Genomic DNA, 15,633 nt, shown 5'->3' with positions numbered 1-15,633 from the left:
CACTGTGCATGACAGTTTCTTAAAATTGCTTGTTATCTTCTACAACTATGCTGTTACAGGGTTAGCTCTTTTTAAGCTGACTAGTATAGCTAGCTAGGCAACTAGCTAATTTAATTAAAAACATAATTTATATCTTGTTTTGAAGGCCACAGTTTGTTTCCTTAATTAGCAGACATCTTTACAACAGAAAAAGGCTCTTTCTTACACTTTTATCCTCCACACCTCCTTTCCCTGTTGAAGTACTGTTGCAAGGCCTGCATTTGCATATTGGAACATAACTGGCTCTCATTTTATGATTTAATAACATTTGGCTGTCACATAAGGGTGGCAAAATGGCTGCAGTGACAATTTTTGCACTTAGTCTGCACACTCAAAAAAAAAACAAAACATTGTAATGTAAATGTAAAAACTGCAAGCACTCTCTCTTAGTTAGTGAACTTTATCCATGGAAGCAATTTCTGGAAACCTAAATAAAACTTAAATATAATGCTTAATTGGTATAGTGTTGGATACAAGACATGCACTTAGAGGGCAACAGTTTTGCCCATCATGTTTGTCAAAATTAGAACCACAATAACATTAAAAACTGTATTAAATACAGTTATTATAAAGATGGTTTAATATATTATGTATATGACAGTAAACTTGAACATATGAGGGATTTTACCTGTACCGCTTGTAAGAGGCCCATTGAAGGAGCTACTGGCCACCAGGTCAGTGCCATGGCTGCCTGTATCTGCCGTTTGGCTACCTGTTTCCTTTTCTGACACCTGCACAGAGACAGAACAGAGACAGTTCATATTAGCAAGGACAAATCAAGACACATCTTTACTGTCAGGAATTCTTAGATTCAGTGACAGCCGATAGTGATATTAGAAAGGAGAGCTATATATATATATATATCAATATATAACAAGGTCTCATCGATGGCATAATAAATATGATATGGGGCAAAAACTATTATGCACACATACTTTTTTAATTATAAATCACAAAATGCAGCTGCCTGTCTTCCTTTAAGTGGTTTAAGTCTGTAATGCCCAAAAAAGCTGTAATTCTTTCAACCAACACAAAAACGCTAAGCTTGCAATTCTATCATCTTCCTTTTCTGTAATTTGCACATTGATGTGTGCTTACTCTATCTACTTTTAATTTCTCCTCCAAAGCACTTTGGGGATAAAAACAATGATGTTAGAGTAAAAACTCCACCTCATTTGCTTTAATTACAGCCTTGACTCTATTTCACAGGCCCCTTATCACTGTCGCATCAGTCACTGATAGGCTAAACGAGTCTATGCTTCTCCATACTGTTCTTTGTATTATTATTATTATTATTATTATTATTATTATTATTATTATTTAAAACAGTTGGGGGTGCTGGTGTGCTTGGTTCCACAAGAGTTGAAAATATTCCTCTTTAGAGGTTTGTTAAAAGCAAATAATCTGATGTGGATGCCAAAAAATGAAATCTTATATTGATGTCTTTATCATTGAAAGATGGGGCTTAATCCCATCTTTCAGCCCATTTATACCAGCCACTCCTGGAGGGAAAAAATAAAAAATTATAATTAAAAAAAAAACAAAAAAAAAACAAGTAGATGGGCGTCTTTGTGTTTTAGCACATCAGAATGCAGACAGTTGCTTTTTGGCACCACCGTGTGGTGGCTTTGTGATCTCCACCACAATCAGTCTGATGAAGTCCCACACCCTCAGGAGCCAGTGTGCTTGTCATCTAAAGACAAAGACCCCATTTAACCTGTCAGCCCATGACAGGCACTGCCATTTAAGTGAAGATCTCTTTGGTGTTTTCCCTCACAAACCGAATATTATTGTGTAAAGGTTGGCTTCAAGATATTCATCAAAGTTTAAAGGAGTTCCGGTTCCCTGGGGTTTTGTGTGCACATGTGACAGGGTATGATTACACAGAGATTATGTCAGATTCTTGCCAAAGGACTTGCTGCTTCCCTACACACTCGATTCACATTACTCTGACACAGTCATTCATGCATCTCTCACTTCTTACTGCATAAATAACAAGCTTAGGTTGACTAAACTATTTTATTGTGTAACTAGCATGTTGGCTGACATTAGCTAAATTATATTACTGTGTCATTTAAATCAGTGTCCAAGTTTGCCAATTAGCTTAGCTTAGGTAGACTATACTAATGTGTGGCTGAAATCAATCTCTGAGATTGTTTAGTAGCCTGCTTGCATTAGGTCAACTGTACTAATGTGTAGTTAAAATCAGCCTCAGCCCAAATTTAATTTATGAACATAATCCGACTATTCAAATATATACAAAAATGAAAAGTAATATTCTGGTTATTTATTTCCAGAGACAGAACACACTTGGTCCAAGTTGACATTATTTATAAGCCGGATTTGTTTTTGACTAATTGAAGTTTTTTAACCTATTTAACCTATTTAGTTGAAGTCATCAGTCAAACTGTCAACTATAAGAACTCCATAATAAATATACCTCTGTGTGTGTGTTAATGCTCTTTATAGCATTCTTTTGTACAAACGTTTAATTTCATTATTTTTGAAGGCATCTTTCTTTACAGCATTTCTTTGCATGGGCCTATGACTTCCAGGATTCTGTAACAAAATAAAAATATTTACCATATTTACATTAAAGGAGAAAATCAATCAAGTAGTAAAATCAATCAAGTATGGGGAATGGGCTAAACAGCACAATAAAAATCAGAGTACATGACATTAAAAGGTACGATTGTTTCCTGAATGATGCATGTAAAAATGCCTTCTCTATTTTTTAAACAAGGAAATCAAAATCCACATGCACCAGCCTGGACGTACAGCAATCCAGGCAATGAGCCATGAAGACAAGTTGGCAACCATATTGAAACATGGCTACTAGCAACAATAGAAGCTTAATACTTTCCCACAGTTGTGTGTGTGTGTGTATCTATGCTGTGCACGTGCACATTTCTGTATACCCTTCAGTTTCAATATGCAAGTGCATTCATCACATGACAAGTCAAATGAGATTTTCATAGATGCTCCCTGCTTCTAAACAACTCTGAACTCCTGACCTTTTGTCTCACATGATAATTTCCCAGCCTCCATGCAAAGGGCATATGCACAGAAAAGCTCCCCATGTCCCCTGGTGAGACAAAGCAGCAAGTCTGCGTGCTTCATGTTTTCCTCCCACTGAGCATGAGCTCCACAAAGCCCCTTCAGTGTGCTATGTTCTGCCCCGTACTCAAACTACGAAACTACAAAATAAACCATACACCATCATCTAACACTACACATCAGCTCTCTCCAAAGCAACTCCGACTCAGCTAAAACAGCTCTCTGTGAGAGCTGTTAAAAAAAAAAAAGCCTGAAAAATGATTAAAAGGCGCTGTGGGGCTCTGCTTTGAGTCTCAGTCATGCATAGAGAATGATGTGAAATGCAGAAAATCCTTCACATGAAAAGCATCCCACTAACGTACCCCATTCATCAGGTTCTCATGGTCTCCAGGGAGCCGGCTTGCTTTCTTCTGCCTGGGGAAAAAAAAAGGAGAGAAAATGTATTACTGATTTTTTTTTCTTTTTAGTAACTCTGCATGTTTGAACCTATGAAGTGCTTATACATGTGGGCGATAATTAATTACGTGGATCCATAAGTCTCAAGATAGACATTTTACTCAAAAATGTATACCAGTTTGCCAATATGTTAATTAATTAGACTGACTGCAGAAGTAGTGTGCAAGAAAAAAGGTTCCATTTATAAAATTGGTAATTATGTTAAAACAACTATAATGTACATATGAATGCTACCAGGGCAGTCGGTATAAATGGGCTAGCAGGGCTAAGCCCAATGTCTCAAAGATAAAAAGATACTGACAAAGTTTTTGGCATCCACATCAGATTGTATGCTGCTAACAAATTATTATGATTATTTTGTATTTTTGTGGAAACAAGCACAAATGGTCATAAAACAGATACACAGAATGGTATAACGAAGGCTGGAGCTAGAGCAAATCAGAGATAGTCAGGTGATTACATCCCCTAGACTAAAACATCCCCTAGATTTGATCTCCATTTCAGCTGATATTTTTCAGCCAGCTTCACTGACACATTCATGACACGTCATCAGTAGTGATTGAGAAGGCGTATGTGAAATACGTGAACAAGGTGAATTATTTACTCCATCATACTTTTCCCCAAAACTGCTTTTTTAAAACATAGATGGACTAACAGCCTCTCATCTAGTATCACGACCAGCCGTCAATTAATGCTACAACGTACTTGCAATATTTAACAGCCCAATCCCAGGAAAAGCTGAGAGAGTGTGATGAGGATGATGATGATGATGATGATGAGGTACTCACCCTTGACAACCGGCGCATAGTACCAGCAACACAGTGAGCAGCAGGAAGGCCCAGAATGCAGTGAGCGTGCTCACTACAGCCAGCTCACCACTGATCTCCCCTGCAACCCCTGAACCCCATAGAGCACTCAGTGCAGGAGCCATTACACATCACACCGAGCAGCCGCCTACATCGGCCACACACTGCAGGAGCTAAGGACAGAGAGAGAGAGAGAGAGAGAGAGAGAGAGAGAGAGATAGAGAGATAGCAGTAACATGTCAAGTACAAGTCAACATCAACCGTCTAAACGCGGGACTTCTGTATTTACCAGCCACAAGCAATAACACTAATAAACACCTTTTCCTGTGTGAAACACTACGCCATTCACACTCTTCTTCCAGTAAGATAGGAGTTTAAAACAAACAGATTAATGCCTAACATCAAAACAAACAGACAAACATGTAAAAGTAAAATCTACATCATGTTTCCATCTCTGTGCTAGTTTTAGATCATGTTTAATTAAATATCTTTGAAACCATTAATTGCTGCTTGTATTTGAATCATTATCATGATTTTGGCTTCCACAATTAAACTTAATCACCTCTGATTTTGGAGATCTTAGCCAAGGGTAATTGGTTAAAATTTGATTTTAGCTTTTATTGACTTAAAGGCTAAAATTAATTACATTTTGAGGTTCACATTTATAAGTTTAACTGAATTACTGTGGCATATTCATTCATTTAGCGTTGAATTTTTTAATATTGACCATGTAAAATATTAACACCATGTGAACGTGTAGCAGAAGCTGTTTTATATTGATTCATGGATTTATACATTTGTAGAAATATAGGCTTATGGTTAAGTGCAAAAGTTTGCACCCCCATGGTTTCTGGGTAAAAACAGGATAATTTACCACTATTTTACAAATATAAAAAGGGAGGGGGGAATGGAATGTCAAGGAGGTAAGAATGAACTGTCTGTGTCCTGCAACAAGACAACTGTTTAATACTTAAAGTTACTTAAAATTAGCTGCTGGAGGCAGTTATTAAAGCAAAGGGTGTACAGACAAGTTATTATTTTTTGATGCTTAAAGAAATCTGCAAACGAATCTTTTTACTTTACTTTCAGAGGTATGCAAACAGTTGCACTCAAATGACTAATGGACAATATAAAACAAACTGTATCATTTTCAGTAAAAATTCTAAAAATATTAAAATAAATAAATAAATAAATAAGGGAAACTATAGATTTGACAGACACTGTCAGCCAACATGAACATCTTGATGCAATATTGTGTATAGAAGTGTCAATTTCCTCCAGAAGGGGGTGCACAAACCCGAATATGCAGCCCCATACAGATTCCTCAGGCATGGACTGCAGTCTGACAATCTGTGTAAACAAACTACTGCTGAGTGTTTCAGTAAGTAAGACCCGCATTGATCTGACAGTCATCCAGAGGCTTAGGCTGGATTCAGCAAAGCCCCTGTGTGGAGTTATTTTTAGGCAGGAAGGGAAGCGGAGTGCACCCCACCTCCACAACTTGAATGCGTAGATAACAATCAGATGGCTGGCATCCCGGAGAGTGGCATAGAGCCCGACTCTTTGTGTCTGAGGAGTCTCTCAGAGGGGAGAGTCTTTCCTCTTCACTCATTCTCACTCACTCAGTCTCGGTCTCAGAATAGAGAGCGTTGGACTGACAAAGTCCTGGCACCTCACAGTCGGCAGCCTTATTTGGATATATTTTGCTGCTCTGTTCTTAAATAGAAAGTGCGTGTGCTGTAGAAAAAAAAAGCCAATTGTAAAACTAACTGAAGGACTGAAGCAAATAAACAGTGCGGTGAGATTAGAGGATTAGGTGTGTCCTGTTGTGTCCCGTTACAAGTTCTTAGAATATGAACCAAGCATTATGACACCCTACCAACTGTCATGTTTATGCAAATTACCCAAGTGTGTGATTCCAGATAAACAGCAAGTCAGTTTCAAAACAAATCTGCCCTAAAATGTCTCCGTTTACAGTGAAGAAATGGCATTAAAATATGGCAATACATCTACAACAGTATGAATTATATGCAGTTTCCTGAAATTGCTTTGGGGAAATAAATGCCATCCTACCTGGGCACTTGGCACGGGCTGTCCCTGCCTGCAATAGAACAGATAAGAAAGAGGGATAGATTAGAGGCTGAGAGCACACAGAAACAGAAAGCGAGTCATATGTCTGCCCTGGGAGAGGCACACTGATGGATGCTCTGATATGATACACACCATGACATCATTCGCCATCATATAGTTCATGATAGACTGTAGTCTCTGTGCACGCAAACATTTTGAGGTGTGGTATGAAAATTTATCAAAAATTTATGGGAATGATATATTATAGACAAAAACTGCCTATATTTTTTGTAGTCTACAAGTTTTAGAGATATTGGCTATTTATCATAATAAAATAGGTGGCATGGTGGCACAGGTGCTTCACAGATGCAGGGCTTGATGCTGAAAAGTGTCCTGTTATACATGCTGGTAGGTAGATTGGCTACTCTACATTGCCCCTAGGTGTGAATGAGTGTGTGAGTGTGTGAGGGACTCTGTGATGGACTAGCATCTCATTTAGGGTGTGTTCCTGTACTTCCGTGAATGAATACACAACAGAACATTATAAGTAGAGCAAAGCCTTCAACCAAGAATAATGAACTCTGATGGTGCAGCAATTTCATAACATAATCAACGAACATGTAAAGACTGAACCTCTGATTCTCTTTGACTTAAGTACATTTATTTATACAGACACACAATTGTGGAATCAGCTCAAATAATCACGATTAGATCGTTATATAATATTTATGACAAGCCTACAGACACACACTCTCAGCAAAATCCATCTCAAATATATGATAATAGTTTGCAAGGAAAATGGTGGAATTTTCTTCCAGGCGAGATTTCTGTTGGTATACGTGTAGAAATATAAATAATAGTTATTTGTATAGAACTTTTTACTTACTGGAAAGATTAGAAGATTTTTAGGATTAGAAGATTACAATATAAATAATAAATAATACTCAAAAATATGAGCCTCATAGACTATTAAAACAACTATTAAAACAATAACTACAAATAAGCCAGGGTAAACAAGTACATCTGGTAAAACAGCTTGCATTTCTAACATTCTCTTTTAGAGTTAAGGGCAAAAAATAAGAAAAATATCTTCAACCAGCTATGCTATGAACGATCCTCAGCTGAACAGTAGGCCTGCCTTAGCTCGACTATACTGCTTCAGGAGATCAGCAAGATATACTGCAGGAATAAATTTATTAGGTACAATCTTATAGTCTATGTGGAACTTAATATGTAGCTGATGTAACTGATATATAGGCTTGGGGGTAATGTGCACTAACTAATTTCTTGTAAGTACACAGTCTTCTGCATTCTGAACTACCTGAAGCTTTACTTAAAGAGGGAGCAGTGCAACCAGTCAGAAACATATTACAATCACATCTAGAAGGTATGAATGCTTGTGTTAGTTTCTCAGCATCATGGTGGGTTAGCATATGATGAGTTAGCATTTTCACTGTTTATCAAATGGTAGGCCCACATCAAGAACCAAGTTCTTTAACTTTTGGTCTCACAAAAACGATCTCAGGCTCTAGAGTGAAACTGACAATTGTATTTTGAGCAGACTTACTACCCAACCATCAGTATTTCTGTTTTATTAGGAAGTTCCTTTTCATCTAAGTGTTTTATGTCTGGAAATTTCCATTTTGTGAATCTGTGCTGCTAAATTCAGCCAAACTGCTACATAAAGACTAACTGAGCATTATCAGGGCATGAATGAGCGCTAACACTGTGTGCTAATGTGTTTCTGAAAGAGAAATATCAGACAAAGAATGTCCACTGGTATTCTTACTGAACTGCCATTCACATTAATGAACTGCGACACACTAATCAAGCTTTGTTCAATCATTTGCGCTAATGAGTGTGCTGTGTGGTGGAGGAAGGAACCACACATGCATTCAGTCCAAAACATACAACCCAAGACTTAACAGAGGAAAGATTTCTTTTCCTTAGAAATACTATAACTGAGTTTCATGCCATTGAAAATATGAGGATGGAAAAGCAATTTAAGGAGGAATGTATTTGGACAGGCATCACTTCCAGACTGGAATGTTGAAGCTGTGGCCCTGCTTGCTCACTCTCCTGTGCTCTAACTATACAGATCATATGCTAGAATGGCATCTCTCTGTAACACCACCTTCACACACTGCCAGTCTTGACTTCTGAGCTGTGTGTGTATGTGGGCATTTCTTTCCCATGGTGGTGTATTGCAAAAACGTATCACGATATTTAGTAAGGATGAAAGATAATCAGGTGATACTACAAGTTAACTGTACTGTAATATAATTTATTACAATATCCCAGTTCTACCATTACATTTCCTTTGTTTGTGTGTATGTGTAGTAGTAGTAGTAGTTGCAAGTCAAGTATAACACTCCATTAAGGGGAAAACCATCTGCATTTCAGTTTCTCTATGGATTTCACACCTGTGATGTCATGAGCCTCATTAAGCTCCCCATAAATGTCCTTGAATTCTTGACATCAGAAATGGTATGATACCACGCTTAGTGTTAGCACACTGTATGCATTTGACATAAGGCCAACTAGTCTCACCGCTGGGAATAAAACTACTACTACACATTCAGCATCTTTAACGATTGGAAAGCTTCACAGATATGCTTCATATTTTGTGTCTGCATTTCATCAAAGTGTATTCTAAATGGCTCGACTCAGCCCAGAATAAAAAGTGTGAAAATCTAGCCTGCTTATGAATGCCTGTGGTATGTGATTCAAGCCCTCCGCAGAGGAACAGCGCCATAGAGGGACTTTAATTTAGTGAGAACACTCTGACAAAGCATCCACTGGAATGTTTTCAGGCACAAACCAAAGGCATGTCTTAAATAAATAACTGGATTTGGGGAGGGGGTAACTCAGTAAGGAAGTTTTTGGGCAGCTGTGTTATTAAAAGATTTTGTGCTGACGGAGACTAGGGAAAGGTTAATCTGTGTTCTAATAATAGCACTACCATGATGGAAAAAAAGCAATAACTCTAAAACTGTACAGTGCTGTAAGATATTATAGATATTAAGGATTCACCTAAGGTTGAGTGCAAAGGTTTGCATTCTTCATGTTAGAATGCACCATCATTTTACAATTTATCTACAAAAAAATTAAATTTCAAGTATTTTAAAATGAAACATGAGTGTATCCTGTGACATTCCAAATAAAATTGCAAAAAATGGAAAAAATAGTTTTGAAAATGGTTTTGCCATGACCCTCTTAGTCTCTAGACCTGATCTAAAGAAGCTAGTGTTTGACATGTATCAGTGATGTAACAGATATTGCACAATGTACCATGTGGGTTGAAAGCCACAAAGTTGAAAGCACACAATTGTATAGGATGTGTTTGTATGCTGTAGCATTACCACTTCTCTTCTTTGTAACTAAGAGGCCCAAACATGTCCTAGCATGACAATGCCCCTGTGCACAAATCAAGGTCCATGAAGACATGGTTTGACAAGGTTGGAGTGGAGGAACTTGAGTGTCCTGCACAGAGCTCTTACCTCAAACCCACTGAACTGAATTGGAACACCAACTGCGCCCCAGGCCTCCTCAACTAACGTCAGTGCCCAACCTCACTAATGCTCTTGTGACTGAATGAGCACAAATCCCCACCGCCATGCTCCAAAATCTAGTGGAAAGCCTTCCCTGAAGAGTGGAGGTTATTATAACAGCAAAGGGGGGACTAAATCTGGAAAGGAATGTTCAAAAAGCACATATAAGTGTTATTGTCTGATGTCCACAAACTTTTGGCCATATAGTATATCAGAAATTATCACAACTAAGAGGAACCAACAGCTGATCTGGTGATATGAGAGAAGCTGGAGGAACTTACAGATGAAAAGGGAGGGCATACAGTTTACTAGAAAATATTTACAACGTTTGTACAAATGTTTATCTTGCTTATTTTATCCTGGGGTGTGCAAAATTTTGCACTTGACTGTAAAAACACTGACACTATGCTTAAAATTATCCTTAGATGTCAAACCTTTATTTTTTTAAAACCAAGATTCACTAGCTGTAAAATATCAGCAATATCCGATCTCAGGAAGACCAGAAAGTCAAAATAAGTAAAAGCCAGAGTTCTTTCTGACCCACTCTATCACGAGGCCTTTCAGGTTTGCAGCAGATGTTTGTCTCTGGAAAAGTAATAGATCTCTTGTAAGCCTTCGCACATGACATGTGCTTGGTTTGACATGTGCTTGGAAACTGACAGACAGAAAAGGCTTAAAGAACAACATTACCACCTTTGAATTCACAGAGAATGACTGACTGTAACTGGAGTACATCCAGTTCAGTGGCACATAAGATACAAAAGATGTTACTACCTGTGAGATCAGATATAGCTGATCAGCCAAGGAAGGATTTATAACTAAGGTTTGCTTCTTTAAAGCATGTAGTCATGAATTCAGAATGGCTAAATAAATCACTCAGAATCTCTAACAGACCTGCTTATGTGGTTTCTGACACTATAAGACACACCTGTCTACAGAAATAACACTGCAGAGCAAAAAAAAAAAAAAAAAAAAAGAAACTCAGCAGCCATTTTAAAGTCAGAATTCTTCCTCAGCACATAGTTTGGCATCCACACCAGCATCAGATGTAGCCCAAAGTCTGAAAGCAGAACTGTATTTTAGAAATACTTTAGCTGATAATATCATGTCAAACATTTCTGAGTAGGTGTATGAGGTTTTTTAAAACTCAAAGAGGATTTCTGAAATATTCTGTATACTAGCTAACAGTAGCAGTCAAAGTTGTAAACACGTCAATAAACTCAGGAATGTCACTTAAAAATCAACTGAGAAATCCTGTCAGGTTAGCTCAGATTAGCTAGTTGGTTAGCAGTAGTGGTGAAGATTAGAAGAATTTATGAATTTGACTAATCCTCTCAGAAATCCTGTCCAGTTAGCTCATATTAGCCACTTGGCTATCTTTTTGCAGTTAAGATTATAGACATTTATGAATCTGACTAAAAATCCTGTTAGAATTCTTGTCAGGTTAGCGCATGTTAGCTATCTTGTTAAAATCTGTGAAAATGCATGTATAGTCTATGAATCTCTGTCTTCCTACTTGAAGATTAAACTCATTTAAAGATATTATCTATAGTGTTCTGCAGGCAAACATTTTTGAGAAAATTGAGTCAATTTACTTTATGAATGAACTACTCTAAAAATGATTGTTTATGTACCTCCTAATGTCTTAGGAAGAAACAGTGAAGAAAATGATAGCTATGATGTTAGTGGGTGCTTATCACTATATATAGTCAGTTATCAGCACATGCCTTCTCAGATCCTTATCAAGGTCAAGACAGCTGTTGTGCGCTGGTCAAAGACCAAAGGCAGTGAATCAACATCACACCTACGTCCTGTGCCTCATACATGGACAGGGGCACGTCCTCTCGAGCCCTGTGTGCAGTCTCATCAGGGCGGCTAATTATCTGTCTCTGATTTTACTGTGATGGCCGTCTGTGTGGTCTGGAAGTTAAGAGGACCCTCTAGCAGCCAAAGCCCTAATCAGCAGCTGCATTGCAGAAGTGCTGCAGAGGACACATCCAATAAAATCCCCATGATAAAGAAGTACCTCCATGTTTCCATGGCAACAGTTCTCATCATACAGGTGAATTATCTAGAGATCTCTGGTGGCATGCGAGAGATGGGGCTTGTGTATCTGAAAGTTAGGGAATTATGGAAACTGGCTTTAGCTCTGCCATATTTAGCACAATCACATTATATGGTATTTCCCTGAAACAACTAATGCTAATAACAAATACACAAGACAATAAATACACAGAACAATGAACACACAGGACAACAGAACAGTGTTGTGCACCAGTAACCATGTGGAGTGAATCTGAGATATATTGAATTCAGTTCTGTGGAACTCTGGGAATAGCTATAATGGAGTAGGCTGGTATGGGAAGCACAGTTTTGTGATTACACTCCGGAGGGACATTCTCTTTTTACACAGTCCTCTAGAGACATAAACATTTCCTGTCACACATGACCTCCCTCAGACTGAACACCAAACACAGACCACACATAAGTTCGCTTTGTTTAGAGCAATCTATTAAAATGTGAATTGGTGGTTTTGAACCAGGAAAAGTTTCAAGGAGGAAGTCTAACATGGGTTAATGTTCTACTAGAGGCTTTTCACCGCAAATCGCCAAAAATAGGACTGCATAACACAAAAGTGGTGACTGATTAAACAAATAATTTAACATTCTTTAAATGATGTTTAATAATATAATAGGCATTTATGAATGTTCTTTTTTTCCATCTTTTTGTGCTCTCCAGGTGCTCAAATTGGCTGCTGCACTACATTAAAAAGTGTGTTTTTGCAGTGAGGCAAAGCTTCAGTCTGCTCCATTTGAATCTCTCGTTTTCTCTCTCTCTCTCTCTCTCACAGAAAAAGGGATGCGATTAAAAACAAAATGAGTCAGCACTCAAAACAGAGTGCAGAAGCAGGACACTGACGTCTCCCCTAGAGCCAGAGAGTGGCAAAGTGCTAATCGCAGACCACTGCAAAATGAGCGTCTCATTCTGTGGCATTTGGCAAAGCAGCCATGTGGATTTATTATGCTGAGCACACACATGAAAGATGAATGCTGACACACTGCCATAGGTCCAGCCACTGCTCCAGTTCCTTCATGTCTTTACCCTGGAACACATTTAAATCAGCTCTAATCCTTGAAAGTCTACTAGTATCTTTTTATTAGTAGTATGCTTTTTATTTTGGTTAAGGGGAAAAAAGGGCTGCATAATTAACAGGCAAAAGATTCTCTCTGATGCCTTAAATACTGTCTGAACAATTACAAATGGCTCTTTATCATATGATCTTCATTCGGCCATGGATATTGACAAGCATAATTTGTGATGTTAAAACCGAGATTAAGCCAATCGCTGAACAATTTAGTAGTCCAGATGGTGGCTGTTTAAAATGTTTTAAAAGACCTAGCCTGATAGTGTAATAAAAAAGTTCCACAGTTTAAAAATATAATAAAAAGGCCATGTCACATTTTCTATAATATACAGAAGATATTTCTAGAAGGCTAACATCAGTATCTAAGGGTATGTGAGTATATTATGGTGAGGTTTAGAGTCATTAAGTTAATATCTGAAACTACAATAGTGCATGTGCATTTTTGTGTAAGTGTGTGTGTACGGATGCCTGAGAGAAGCAGTGGATGGGAAGGAGACTGTCATTATCCAATTCCTGTTACTAATATGACTATACCTGAAAAAATCCAACTTCTTGGGGCAGATGAAAAAAAAAAAAATAGAGGTATAATGAGGAGGCACCTCATGTCACATCACCTTTTATCTCTCTACACTCACTTCACAGAAGGTGCACTTCAGTATCCTGTACTACACTAACTCCTTCATCTTAAACGAACAGAGTGACACCCCTCATTAAATATCACTAAGAGCCTGACAGCATGGAGGACTGTCTCAGAATCCCTGCACATCTCCTCTCTCTGAATCTTTTTAATGCGAGATAGAGATCAACTCGAGCTGAGCAAGCCTGTGTCATGATGAGAGGTGTAGCTGGGCAGATAAAGGGTGAGCCGTGTGTGTGAGAGGGTTGTGCAGTCTGCAGAGATGTAAAGCCACTGTGTGGATTAATTACAGCACATCCTGCAAAGCTGTGACAGTATGGCTGGGTGATACATCCTCTCTGGCCTGCCTGGGAGTATATTATAATTGTAATCATCATCACCAAATGGAGAACCCGGAGGAAACCCTCACGAATGTGAGGAGAATATGATACCCCCTTAAACAGACACTCTGTTTAAAAAAAAATAAATAAATCTAACCATTGATACATGTGCAGAGACAGAGGCTAATGCCTGCATTATCCTCTAGAGCAAGATATTCTGGTTTAAATACTGAAACCACACATCTTGAAGTACATTTTTAAAACCTAAAATACAGAGAATTTGAAATCTCAAGGCTACTTGGAGTGGATAACATGTGATAACAGCTGTCTTATAAGTTAATTGCTTTCACATTATACAAGATGATGTCAATAAAATCTTTGAGTTTGAGTAAGACTGCTATTTCACTGCCAAGTGTACTGCAAGTCAGATGAACAATTTTAAGATTAAGACTACAGTAGACTTACGATGCAATATTTCCCCTTTCGGTGATTTTTACATGCACGTTGTAGCAGCATTCGTTTTTGTCGAAAGGTTCTGAGACTACCAGAACAAGTTTGTCCATCTTTGGTCACAAAGCTGCCAAATCGGTGGCATGTGAGCATGTCATATTAAGTGATCTAAGACCATGAATTTCCTCTCACAACCAAGGAATTCTCTTATGAGTTGCGTTTTTTGTCTGTGACAGCATTATCATGAACACAGCCTGGAGTAAAAAGCACATATGCAGGTTTTGCCAAACTGAACTAGACCAAGTAACATTCTGAAATTGCTAACATTACATACACAGACCTATCTAGCATGGAGCACACACAAGGTGTCCACACCAATGGATGAGTTACAGTCTTTATCATAGAATAGGAAGAATTTTCCTCACATCTATCATTAAGAATAAAATGTTGTTAAATCTCAAAATAGTGCCTCATTGTCTGACTTTTAGGTAGTGCAGGAACTTGTTTCTGATGTCCATTTTGTTCAATTCAATTCAATTTTACTTGCATAATGCTTTTAACAATAGGCATTGTCCCAAAGCAGCTTTACAGAAATGGATGTAAATTTAGATCCCTAACGAGCACATCTGAGGCAACAGTGTCAAAAGATAACATGAGGAAGAAACTCTGAGAGGAACCTGACTCAAAAGGGACCTCATGCACTTCACCAGAGGTTTAGAAGAGGAAAAAAAACAAACAGTAATAAGTTTGTTGATAGGGTATTCAGTATGAGCATATTGTTAATAAGAGTCCTGGGATGAGCATAAGGCAGTCTTTATGATTACAGCAGCAGTTACAATGCTTTGTGTGGTAGATGGAATCGCAGTTTTCTTCATTAATCTTCTTTAATAGAAATCCACATTAAATTTGTTTTTAGATCACTCCAAGATTCCTTCTGGCTGCACACTTATAAATATCATTATGTTGTATTAACCTCTTTTGCTGGTGCTGTTAATCAAATTTTTTCTGAGAAACAGCATAAAAACAACACATTTAGCTTTTACCTTTTCACAACTGGCAGACCAGCTCCAAGCATTAAATTCAGTCATTACTTTCATAAAGA

The 15,633-nt window shown here is 37.9% G+C and overlaps 1 protein-coding gene across 3 annotated transcripts in view; it reads right to left on the bottom strand.

Annotated features, from left to right (window-relative positions):
* pag1 (phosphoprotein membrane anchor with glycosphingolipid microdomains 1) overlaps positions 1-15,633 on the bottom strand; it is a 46,637-nt gene that overhangs the window by 10,093 nt on the left and 20,911 nt on the right. For 2 of the 3 annotated variants that reach the window (XM_026929699.3, XM_026929700.3), the window contains exons 2-5: positions 6,432-6,459; positions 4,341-4,531; positions 3,459-3,510; positions 668-770 (exon numbers count right to left, since the gene is read on the bottom strand). In XM_026929699.3, coding sequence (XP_026785500.3) covers positions 668-770; positions 3,459-3,510; positions 4,341-4,483 — 298 coding nt within the window. In that variant the 5' untranslated portion in view covers positions 4,484-4,531; positions 6,432-6,459. The remainder of the gene's footprint in view (positions 1-667; positions 771-3,458; positions 3,511-4,340; positions 4,532-6,431; positions 6,460-15,633) is intronic. The other variant, XM_026929702.3, reaches the window with a different exon arrangement.

The sequence above is a fragment of the Pangasianodon hypophthalmus genome, chromosome 23 (assembly GCF_027358585.1).
Source record: "Pangasianodon hypophthalmus isolate fPanHyp1 chromosome 23, fPanHyp1.pri, whole genome shotgun sequence".
Classification (NCBI taxonomy): domain Eukaryota; kingdom Metazoa; phylum Chordata; class Actinopteri; order Siluriformes; family Pangasiidae; genus Pangasianodon; species Pangasianodon hypophthalmus.
This window is presented reverse-complemented; position numbering and strand designations above follow the sequence as displayed.